The following is a 12,182-nucleotide window of genomic DNA, read 5'->3' on the forward strand; positions in this document are numbered from 1 at the left end:
TTTCCAAATAGAACAAGTGTCCTTGGACCTGAAAATAAATTTGTGTTTAAATTAGCGAATTTCAGTTGTGACATAATTAATAAATATATCAATGAAAATTTTCCGCAGCAGTTTACGTTGGAAGGCTATATTGAAAAACACACTGACACATATACGACTGTATTTATTTTTAAAGGACAAAAATCTTTAGTGACTTAGTTGGTACCAGTAATAATGGAGATGAGTTTTATGAACGACCGAAAAAAACTTGTAACCAATGTCATTTCAAAAATTGCCAAATATGTCTTAACTGCTCATTTGATGAAGAGATGACCGGGACTGATGAAAAAAACACCCTTTGTAAGTGTGGTCGAACCATAGTAGATGGATATTGCTTGCCGTGTCAACAGGATTTAGAATTTCAACGTTCATTGGAAATTGACCAAGATAAAGTTAATTCTGAAGACTCAAGTTCCGCCAATGCAGTTGAACTTGAAGATTGAACTAACAGAGGTTGACCTACGAAATGCAAGAGTTCGCAGATTTACTAGGGCACCAATTAGATAAAGAGGCACAATTGGATCACCTGCTACGCTATTAAATGACACGACACCATCAGAACCATCAGGATCAGGCCCTTCTACACCATCATTAGTGCAAAAACCGCCCGGAAATGCAAACCATGGCAAGGATGAACATGAATTTGGAGGTGAGGAAGTCAATACGTTTTTGAAGAGTACACTGTACCAAAAGACCTTTCTGAAGCTGAGAAAGTCGGTGAAAGTTTTTTATTAGAGGCACGAGCATTGCATAAAGAGGAACAGGATAGACAACAGAGAGTTGTAGTTGTTCAACGTGCAAAAGGACGTTTTTGGAGCATTCCGTTTCAACAAAACTTCAATTTATCATTACATAACTTACTGCTTAGATTCGCCAGAGAGGCTGCTGCCGATACAGGAGGACCCTTTCGTGAATTTCTGACCTTATGCATGACATATTTTGCAAATACTGGGATAATGTTTTTCGGTGATTCGAGATGTATTGGATTTACAGCCGACCCTGATTTTGTTATTCAAAAAACCTAATTCAAACTTGGACAATTTTGTGGACTATTAATTATCCAGATTACACGCGGTCCGGAATGTTTACATCCTGCCGTAACACGTGTTATTTATAACATTGATCCACCAGATGAGATTGAACATTGTGATGATCAAGTTTTAAAAATAGATAGATAACAACTACGATATGCTGCTAGATTACAACATTAACCCTGCTGGGCGAGATACAGCTTCTTTTTAGTATCTCTTCACAATCGCCTACGTCATAAATCAAAGGTCAATTCAGGAGAGGCTACATTCGATTGTACCATCGCGTGTTTTAAGTAAAAATTCGCGGAGCTTGCAGCCATCTTGATGAATGAAAATAACTTGGAATATCCTAAGACATTTGATGAAGCCGATATTTCGTACTTGGAATTGATACGTTTAACCGACAACATGTAATCAAACTGTTACTTGTGAAGAAAAATGCACATGGCCGTAGACATTCTTCTACACGTTCTAGACTTATCAATGGGGAAAACGAACGATAACCTGGAGTATATAGTGAAGATCATATGCGGTATCTTTCTTCCAATTACCCTGAACAGTAGTCAATCTCCTACTGCGCAGCAGACTGAATTCTACTAATGACTTATAAACCGTTTAGCCTGGCGCTACGGGAAAATAGCAACCGAGCTTGTGACGTCGTGGCCCGAACGCAGTGAGGTCCATTCAAACAACCGAGGTTGTTGTTTTCCCACGTAGCGCCCGGGTGAACGGTTTATAATCCATTTAGTACCTGTTAGCCTAATAAAAAACATAGGAATTGAAGGATCTATATCCAAACTAAATCTAATACATTTGGATAAAAAATAATTTGACGAAACTTATTGAAGGTATTGCTTCCATATTTCTTAGCATAGCTACTTCATTTTTAGAGACTGTTGGTCCAGTATGAATTGATCTATTTCATCGTACTAAAAATCTTAAATCAATTAATTCAAAACTTGGATTTTCTTCAAACCTTTGACAGCGTTCAAATTTCACGAAAAATTGTTTACTTTTATGTTTGTACATTGTGGCCAGTCGCTGCAGAAAAATAGCGCCCGCTCACGTGATCGATATAAGCCAATACAAACGTCAGTTGTAAAGAAGGCATTACACTGCCAGGTGCTACTGCGTAGTAGAACTTTGCCTACTGCGCAGTAGAAATCTCATTCTACTGATCAACATTAAATGGCAGATAAGGGCTTCCGTAATTATAAAGTGGAAATTTAGCAGAAAATGTTCTGTTCTGTTCGGTTCCGCGCAAAATATTCTTGAAATGGGAAATAGCCTAAGATAAGACGGCTCCTATTGCTCACTTCTCTTCTTGATAAAATCGCTTCCCATCTTAGTCAAAACACTTCTCTTATTTCTTCCGAAATCTTCTCTTCTCTTCTGTTCGAAGAAATTCTCTTTCACAGTGGGAAAAACTGCTCCTTCATGAACTCAAAAATTTATCAGACCCAATTCTGGTCCGGAATATTGATTGAGCTAGATTTTGACGTTTTTCACGTTTTTAAATAAATGACCGACCACCCTCGTCCGTAGGGCTTTTTGTCTTTTCGATATTTAAGGGATGACGGCATCGCTGGAGACGAGTGTCAATAATTGACAAAATAATTGAAAAAATCAAGAGGTGTTAGTAATTAATAGCTATCTAAACATTCTTTATAGGTAGTGGAGCATAAACTTAGGTAAAAATACATTGTGGTATTCGGTTTTTTAATAAAACTACAAATTTCTGAACTGACTGGTCATTATTCTTACTTTTCTATTGTTCTAAACAAAAGGCCAATCTGATATTTGATATTTTATCTAATATGATATAAAGCAAATTCTTTATAAAGAAAAAGCATGTTGTAGTTCGCTTGGTGCACACTACCATAATTTTGAGGACTCTGGGCAGCCATTTCTTTTGCCATTTATCGTGTCTATTAATAAATAAAACCATGAACTAACTATTCTGCTACTGATCTGAATTGATTCGCGATATTAATTCTATTTATGCACATGCACCGGGACCTGCTACAATAAAGCTGTTGGTAAATTAAGCACGTGTTAGCCAAGTATACTTCTTGTGAAACGGGGGAAAAAATACAGACCATGGATATAAATTTGCGGAATAGATTTTTAAGTTTAGTTGTAAAGAGAAAGTTTCGAACCACGTACAGAAAAGTGTTAAGTGCAAAAGAGAAGTGTCAAAATACAGAAGAAAAATGCGAGAATACAGAAGAAAACTGTTTGAATCATAGAAGAAAAGAAGTGCTTTTAAATTGGAAAAGAAGTGAGCCATGGGGCCATCGTACTTTAGAATAATTTAAGAATAATACTGAGCCGCCACAAGTGATTATGTAGGCTATTTCTATATTAGATTCGCGCTTTATGAACATGTCAAACTTCACTTGTCACAGTTTACAGCGGAGTTAGGACACAAATCTTGCTTTATTTGGTTAAATCCATACTCTTGAAATGTGTAATATTTTTTCTAAATTTTGCGAATTTCAGGACCTTGGTGGGACCTGTCTTGATTGTTTTGCTGTGTGGGCGCACTGCAGAATGCCACTAGAAAATTTTAAATGCTGTCCGCCGGAAGTACGTATGCGCAACCAACTGATTTTAAAACCTCCCATGTAGCAGATTATTTTGTCTCCCTGTGAAAAATGACTTTCCCAGTGAAAGCAAACCAGTAACTTCTGTAGAGTCGAAATAAACTGGAAAGTTATGAATCACCCTATTTATTATTTACTCATATGGGGGAGTTATAATCACCACAAAAATACTAATATATGAATATATATGGTACTAGGGATAAAATACAGACCAGATTTGAAGGCAATATTAATCCAGCAAAATGACGCCATTTCTCATCACCATGACGTCATCGAAAATTTTTGAAATCATTGATATTGATATTCACTCTACAAGTCTACCAAGAATCAAGGCCGTAGCATCAATTACACGTAAGAAATTCAAATAAAATTTAAAATAGGATTCTAGGGATGGGTTGCCTCATTTTTAACGCTTGTAACATCATCAACTTACTTTTTAGCTTGGAATGATTTTCCATAACGTTATTATACAAATGTACTTAGTTTCGTCACTTCAGCATAAGTAATTCGAAATTTATCGCCCGCAGGCACTTATGCCCCAGCCCAGGTATAGTAAGCTTAAATAAAACCATTATTTGAGAATCACTTTGAAAATATTTAAGGCTCGAAAGGTACGATTCTTATGAAAAAGTGTTCATTAAATAAAAAGCAAACAAACAACAAAAAGACAAATAAATAAGTAAAATAAAAAACAAACAAATTTACCAGAGTTCTTGGAGAATAAACTTTAAATATTTTAAAGAAATGGGATCGAGGAGGAGTAGAAAAGCGAAACAAAACAAACAAGATTCTGCATAAACTATCTCGCTATTAATAATGCACAACTATGAAACATCGACAATGCGATAAAATACAGCTTATCATTTATGGTTGAAGTCTTGCGATTGAAACGTTTATGGTCTTAAATGGCATTTAGTTGACAAAAAAATCAAACTTTTGTATCACCATCATGTTCAGCATACTGCTTTTGTTAACTGTGCCAAATTTTGTCGAAAATAAAGTAGTTTTAATTTTTGGACAAATTTTGGCCTAAAATGACATTTAGGTAACAAAAAGTAAAAATTTTGATGTCACCATCATGTTTAGCATACTTGACTTGTTAACTGTGCCAATTTTGTCGAAAACAAATACCAATTTTGACCTGAAACGTCATTTAGATGACTTCCAAGTACTTACGGAGTTTAGGTATGAAGTTTAAATCTGTAACGTTGCAATTAACCATTTAGGACAGAGTTAGTTAGTTAGTTAGTTAGCAGTTGGAGACCAATACTATCCTCGCAGGCGAGATAGTAACAAGAAAACAGGAAGAGAAAGGGCGAAAAACTATAAAAAAGCAAAAAATGCTCTATGTTAAGTGACTAGTATTTTGTACCGACTAAATATTTTTACTGGCCCTGTTTGACAACTTTTTCTTATTGAGAAGGTATTTGACAGAGGTAAAAACATATGTAAACTGTGTAGGAGGGGTTGGTTACCAGGTTGGTAATGATTAACAATTATTTGCGATAAAAATCGGTAAAATGTTTGAAGGATGAAAATTTGAACGTTTGGAGCTACTTACATCAGGAAGTGGAATATTTTATTGAAGAATATGATTTTGTTTTTAAAATTTTTAGTAAAGATTGTGTATGGCGGATCCCAAGGAAGATATGTGATTTTAGCTAAACACCTTTGTGTTTTTCAAAGTAATTACTAAAAGGGCTTATGCTAACCAAAAGTAAGCTTCACATACTCTTCAAACTTTATTGAAAGCTGCCCTCCCACTTCTTGAACAACTAAATTGGAGAGAAACGTGAACTACGCATCACGAGACACGCTCCTGTATCTATGATTGAATGTCTTTTAACTGAGCAAAGTATGTGTTGTCGAAAATTTGTTAAAATACGTTTAAAACCCTACCTGCGAAAGTTTGGAAATTCCTCTTTCTTCAAGTTGTTACATGAATTTTACAGCTCCTGTTCTCATGAAGGATTGGACTTCTATAAAACAATCTTTTTGACGATGTCACGATGGAAGCAAAGTATTATGTCATGTAACCAGAGAAATCCATGAACATAAACAAACCAATACTTTTAAGAATACTTTCAAGAATGTTTCTTTGAATGAATTATTACTACAAAATTTTTAATGTAAACACACAACACTCAACTCGCTTTTGCTAAAACGTGTTCTATTTACAATGCTACTATAAAACGTTTCACGCTCAATTTCACATAAAGTCGTCTTACAAGCTCTTATAAACAATAGGGACAATAGATAACAAGACGAGCCAGCTTTCAACTTAAATCGAGCCATTGAGACGTAAACATAATGGATTGCTTAATAATGACTATATAATTCAACGCTGTCAATCAAAGGGGTTGTTTTATCAACTATATGAATAAATTGTTATTATTAAAGATTTTTGACATTTTTGAGAAATAACTGGCAAAACGTTTTTGTTACGGAAGATTAAAACAACTTTTTAAACGTTACCTGAACCATTTATCTAGATAATACTCTCCAATTTTAAAATTAAAAATAAACACCCTTCTTCGCAGAGAATTTATCTGAACTAGTGCCGCTTATACACTCAATTGAAGTTCTGCGAGGAGAAAATATTTACGTGAGAACAAAGCTGAATCTAGCTACTAGAACCTCTTTAATGACATTTGGATTGTCACACGTGTTCCGTCAATACAGTCTTCGTAGGCAAACACTTTACACCCAAGAAGTCATCCCAATATAAAAACGATTTAAAATGTCAGCACTTTTCATGTGACGTCATCGAACGTTTAAAATTTGTCCAAAATACCACTATCTGCTTAAAATTTAAATACTTTAGTTCTACAACGAATGTTAACATTCTGTTTAAAGTTTCTGGCAGCCAAATAAAATTTATTTAACATATTTCCCGGTTTTTTTACATAATTTGCAAAAAAAGGCCAAAAATTGCCCAAAAATACCATGCTTTTTTGTTTTCCGAAAAAAATCGGAAAATCTGGTTAATTAAGATTCTAAGACGTACGGGACATACAAATTTGGTATGCAGGTGTCTAATACAGCGTAACAAAAAAAAATATTCAAAAGTCTACCCTGTAGCATATCGAGTCACAAGTTGCTGCACAACTTGAGCATATAGCAACTACAGGCTAGAAAACTTTAATCAGTAAGCATAAATAGCTTTATAAGAATTCAAAAAATTCTGTTCAAGAGAAAAAAACAACAAAAACACCAAGATATCTCAAACTGTGCAGTTATTTATACAGTGTGCACATTTTTCTCAAAAGCTATTTGTTTTAACTAAGATTTCAAATTCACACTCTTGTACGAATGGCCAAAAAAAAGATACCATGAGCCTAATTGAGGCTGAAGCTAACTTAACTTAACTTAACTTAACTTAACTGCTACCTATAAAAAAAGGATGTAAACAGATAACGTGTGATGTTTAAAGGGAGTTTTCACTAGGTGAATTAAGCAGTGAATTTGTAGGCGAATGTATCTGATTTTGCTTCAAGACATTCGCCTGGCCGAAAAGTAGAAACGGTTCCTAACACTTAGCAGTGAAATATTATAAACTTTTAACCAATCAGAACGCAATTATCGGTATTTATTCTTAGAAAAACTCAATACTGGAAGGTGTCCAAGATAACTATTTTGTTTATAATACCAAACCCCCTTGAATTAAATTCGCCAAATGTTTTTTATTTCTCCTAACTTTTTGACAAATATTATGTAGACTTTTATATCCTTTTAGCATAACTACAGCCTGAAAACATGTTCTTAGTCTTTATATGATAAACTGGCCACAATGTGATTTATTTTGCTATGTGTAACGGACCCATTGTTGCTTCGGACGAAGGAAAAAGTTTAGTTTATATCAGATTTTGTGCATCATAGAAATTTTCATATCTAGAGCAAAAAGTCAAATCTTAGCATACTCTTAGAATATTCTTTAATTTTGAGCCATTTTCAGCCTCGATATTCTTATAAAAATGAAACAATATAATAATGTTACAGCATACTTGCTCAACAACGGATACGGCGTTTATACAACTACCTAGGTTCAAAGTATCTGCTGGAATGGTACCAGACAAGTTTTAGTCATCATGACATGCATGTTGTGAACGGCTTAAAGTTCCTGTTATCGAAAAATCGCGCAGGGCTACACAGAGGCAGTAGACTTCCACAAAAGAAAAGGAAAGCTCTCTGTCTTAATGACACAAAAGCCAACAAGAGCACAGCACTAATTTTGTTTCATCGACTTATTTTTCTTGCCTATGAAAAAACTTGGCAGTAGGATAATCTAATACATGGGTCATATGGCATCCAATTAAACTTTTAATGTCATTGCGGTTGAGTATATTTCTTACAAACGAAAACATTGACCCTTGGTAAATTATTAAACCCATAAAGTTAACCTTTTTAACTATTTAGATAAGTGGGAGGTTCTAACCTTGAAATATAGCTTTTGCATGGTTATAAAAATTACATGGAAACAAAATTTCATACAACTAGCTTAGTCCTCCCCAAGCCTCTGTCTCTTTCCAATCAGTAGATGATAAAACAATTAAATTTTTATGCAACTAACTCCAATTTTTAAGTGTACGGCTACTACTTTAAATTTTAAGGCACTTTATCTTTCATCATCTTTGTTCACAATTTTACAGAATTTTCCATGTAGAAACTGAGTTAAATAAACGAATGTATTATTAAAGTATTTTATATATTTAGTATCTTTATATATAAAGATTATACATTGTATGTACTTTCCGTGTGCAAGTTGATATTGCTCTAGCACCTTTTAATTATCACAATTTAAAGGCTGATGTAATGTTGTTTTGATATACCAACGTTTAATCCATGCTCTGACTAACAGTAAACAGGTTGATGCTTTAATAAACAAAAAGGCCTTGATTTTGATTCATAATACTACACAGTGACATTTGTTGCTGTCTTTCAACTTATCTGTATTGCATGTCAAAGAAGAGGCCGAGTTTCAAACTATGATTTCTGCAGGAGACAAATCTTCGTCACGATGTCGCCCTTATGTTTTACCGCCGATAAATAAGAAGTGACGTAATTCAGCGCTAATCGAATTCCATCTATGAGCCGAAGGAGCTATTAAGAAATTAAAAAAAATTAAACATCAGTCATTTAAATAGAGATAGTAAAATAACACCAAGAAAAGAAACTTACTACTCACAATCAACTGGAACATAGTGATTACCCTAGTGAGTGCGCTATTTAGCTAAAAAGGACTCGGTCATAACAAATCAGAGAGGGCGTTATTATAAACTAGTGGATAAAACTCTCCAATGATGTCATTGCAGCGCCAATCAAATCTGAAACATTTGATTGTAAATGTCAGTTTTATTGAAAACACTAGCCGATAAGGTCCGTGGACAAATCCACTTAGGCAAAAACTCTGATCAAAATAATGTATAGATTTATGTGCTTTTGAGGAACGGTTAAGGAGAAAAATGGTTTACCATTTTTTTGATGACGTCATCAACCTGTCTGTTCGGAAATAGGGGGTATGACCCAGCTTTAGGGAACTTACCCATTGGGTGGGCCTATATAGAGAAATTACATATATGAACTTCGCCTTATATAGTGGCTACCCGTCTGTTTCGAAACTGGTGGGTTCACCCAGCTTTAGGAAACTGGTCCTAGTTTGGTCCCAGGTACTCCCTAGTTACCCACGCAGAAGATGACATTACTTATTTCCACCCGTTTTCAAGATATCGACTTTGCCTGTTACAGACAGACACACAAACACAGTCTTCCTATTATTATATAGATTAGATCGTTCTTTTTAATTGAGAGAGATGGCGCATTACATGGAAATCGAAGTAATAGAAAAAATTGTACAGACAAAATCCTAACGCGGTGAATATAAAGGTTTTTTCTTAATGTACATGCCAGCCAGATAACTAATATTTGATTATTTATTTATTAGAATTGCACGAGAATAGAATAGTATCGTATTCATACGTAGCATTTTCCAAAATTTATTTGCACACTTAAGTTTACAAATTAAGAAAGAATTTCATATTTCTAACTTTTCTTCTTAAGGTGACAAAAGAAGTAAGAAAAACTTGACGAGGGTGTGCAAAAACATAATTGCTGAGAACCTTATGTATAAAGGTTTCAGGCTTGTCATCAAATCTGCAGGGGCCAGGCAACAGATAGTAGATGTGGTGGATGGTTTAATACACACTTTTGGGCTACAGGCGTAAACCCACCGCTTCTCTAGAGATCCCACGAGAACCCCCGCTTTACTACGTAAAATCGTGTATATATTTTGTGTACCCCCCCCCTTCTCTAGGGATGAGGACACCCCATCTGCGCATGCGCAAAAAATTTAACAAATCCAACGGCATCCGACGTCATCCGACAAATTTAACGATATCCGACAGAATCTGACGTCATCATGCGCAAGTGGAGTAAAATAATTCAAAATTTTCTGTCCATCTAAAAGTTTATTGACAAATAAAATGTGTATATAATAAAGAGACAAAATGAGTTTTTTTAGAAATGCAATCAGCGCAATATACAACGCTGCATCAGCACCAGTAGCAGCCACTACCAATGCTCTTACCGCTCGATTGCAGATTGTGCGAGATACTGTTACTGATTATTACAACAAAATAAAGGACGGGATGAAAAAACGTATTAACCCAACACTACATGATGAAATCAAAGATTAAGCACAGGAAGACTATCATGAGCCCGAAGACTACCAGAGAATAAACTACATTGAAATCGAAGACATTGATGAAAATGATATCGAAATGTTGGAGGATGGGAATCGTGTCAAGACATGGCGGTTCAGGAACAACCTTAATCAACCGCTTACGCGTGCTATCATGGATAAAATCACCCCTAATATAGACATGCGCGTAAATGTTGTTTACAGTTTCAGCTGCCATATTAACCAAGGTGGAGGTGGTGTAACTTTATATCACAAAACTAAGAGCTCCAAGTCGCTATCAAGCATCGCAGAGATCGAAGCTTTCATAGAGGAATGTGAAATGAAGCGTCTGGATCTGGAGGATGGTAAGTGTTGGAGTAAGGCATATTTATCACCAGTCAGAACCATCGAGGCCCCAGGAGCATATGAATGGAAAATCGCCTTCGATCATGTGCAGATCAAGATCATAAGCACGCGTGAGCCTCTGTTGGGATGCAGACCCCTTCCAGACTGGCTGCGAAAGAAGAGATGCATATACGGTATGGATGGTAAAACGGAAAGAACAGACAATCTATGCTTCTGGAGATGTTTAGAGGTAATAAATAGGGCTAACGTAGAACGTGGAACAGAACGCGTAACAAAGGAAGCTCTTGCATTAGCTCAAGAGTACTACGAGGACTCCAAGCTAAAGCGTAAGGACGTGCGCCCTACAAAGCTGGTGGATCTGGAAGGTATTGCAAAGCATTTTAAAATCAACATAAAAATATATGAACCTAAGACAAACAACGAGAAAGCATTATGGCGACTTATTTATGGTCAGAAGCAGCATAAGAAAGGGTTAGATGTCATCAATATTGGAATGTTGGAAGGCCACTGTTTTTTCATCCAAAATATCAAGGTGTTGTCAAGTACGCTGGAGTGCGAGGTATGTGGTAAACTTTTTACACAAGTTTGCCATCAGACACGGCATAAGAAAGATGAATGCGAAGGAGTCAAGGCAACGATCAGGAAGGAGTGGAAAGTAGACGGTTATGATCCTATAACGAAGACGGTCAACGATACCGCGGACGTTACTGGCACGGATGCCTGTGTTAGCCAGAACCTCATACATACCACTATGAACGAACGATGAAGAAGGAGGCTATGATAGAAAAACAGGGGTACAACCTCATCACAGTGTGGAAATATGAAAATCATCCCAAGATCAACTGATATTTCAACAAAAAATTCATCCAGTATCCTCATTACATCGTGTTTGATTTCGAGGCCATCGCGTTTTCTTTGAATTCCCAGCAACAAATATCTGATTTGACATACCTTTCGAGGCATATACTGGTAAGTTTTGGTATTCACGACAGAGTGAATGATAACCCAACGTTCGTAGAAAATGAAGATCCTAAAATTTTATTGAAGATTTACAACGGCGACACGCTCTTATCATCGGTGAAGTGGGAATAATGTGCCCGAAACCTACAGATATCGACATGCTTTCCAAAAAGACCCAGGATGCATGGAACGAATGGGTCAACTAGGTAGCTGTGATTGGGTTCAACTGTGGTAAGTATGATTTAAATATGATCAAGCGGTATTTTGTTTAGCAAATTGCTCAAGATGAATGTGAAAAAATTAAAAGTAGCTAAGAAAGACAACAATTATATGTTCATGAGAACACCTAAGTTTATTTTCTAGACATTAAAAAAAAAACGAGGCTTTCGAGCTTTTACAAACGGGTATGGTAGAAGGTCCGGCAATTGTGTTCACTTGACATCACGAGCATGGCGTGATAGGTATTAGATCACATGTATACAAGGACGCCAAAACGTGCATGAC

At 35.8% G+C, this 12,182-nt stretch overlaps 2 protein-coding genes across 6 annotated transcripts in view; both read right to left on the reverse strand.

Moving 5' to 3' along the window:
- Positions 1–6,054, reverse strand: part of LOC130613089 (uncharacterized) — a 33,373-nt gene extending 27,319 nt beyond the window's left edge. For 4 of the 5 annotated variants that reach the window (XM_057434415.1, XM_057434416.1, XM_057434409.1 and 1 more), the window contains exon 1: positions 5,576–6,054. The gene's annotated coding sequence lies outside the window, so the exon portion shown is untranslated. The remainder of the gene's footprint in view (positions 1–5,575) is intronic. The other variant, XM_057434408.1, reaches the window with a different exon arrangement.
- Positions 6,055–8,362: 2,308 nt separating this feature from the next.
- Positions 8,363–12,182, reverse strand: part of LOC130613093 (uncharacterized) — a 45,428-nt gene continuing 41,608 nt past the window's right edge. Inside the window, exon 15 of the mRNA XM_057434421.1 lies at positions 8,363–8,776. Within this exon, the coding sequence (XP_057290404.1) occupies positions 8,703–8,776 (74 nt within the window). The 3' untranslated portion in view covers positions 8,363–8,702. The remainder of the gene's footprint in view (positions 8,777–12,182) is intronic.

This window comes from Hydractinia symbiolongicarpus, chromosome 10, assembly GCF_029227915.1.
Source record: "Hydractinia symbiolongicarpus strain clone_291-10 chromosome 10, HSymV2.1, whole genome shotgun sequence".
Classification (NCBI taxonomy): Eukaryota; Metazoa; Cnidaria; class Hydrozoa; order Anthoathecata; family Hydractiniidae; genus Hydractinia; species Hydractinia symbiolongicarpus.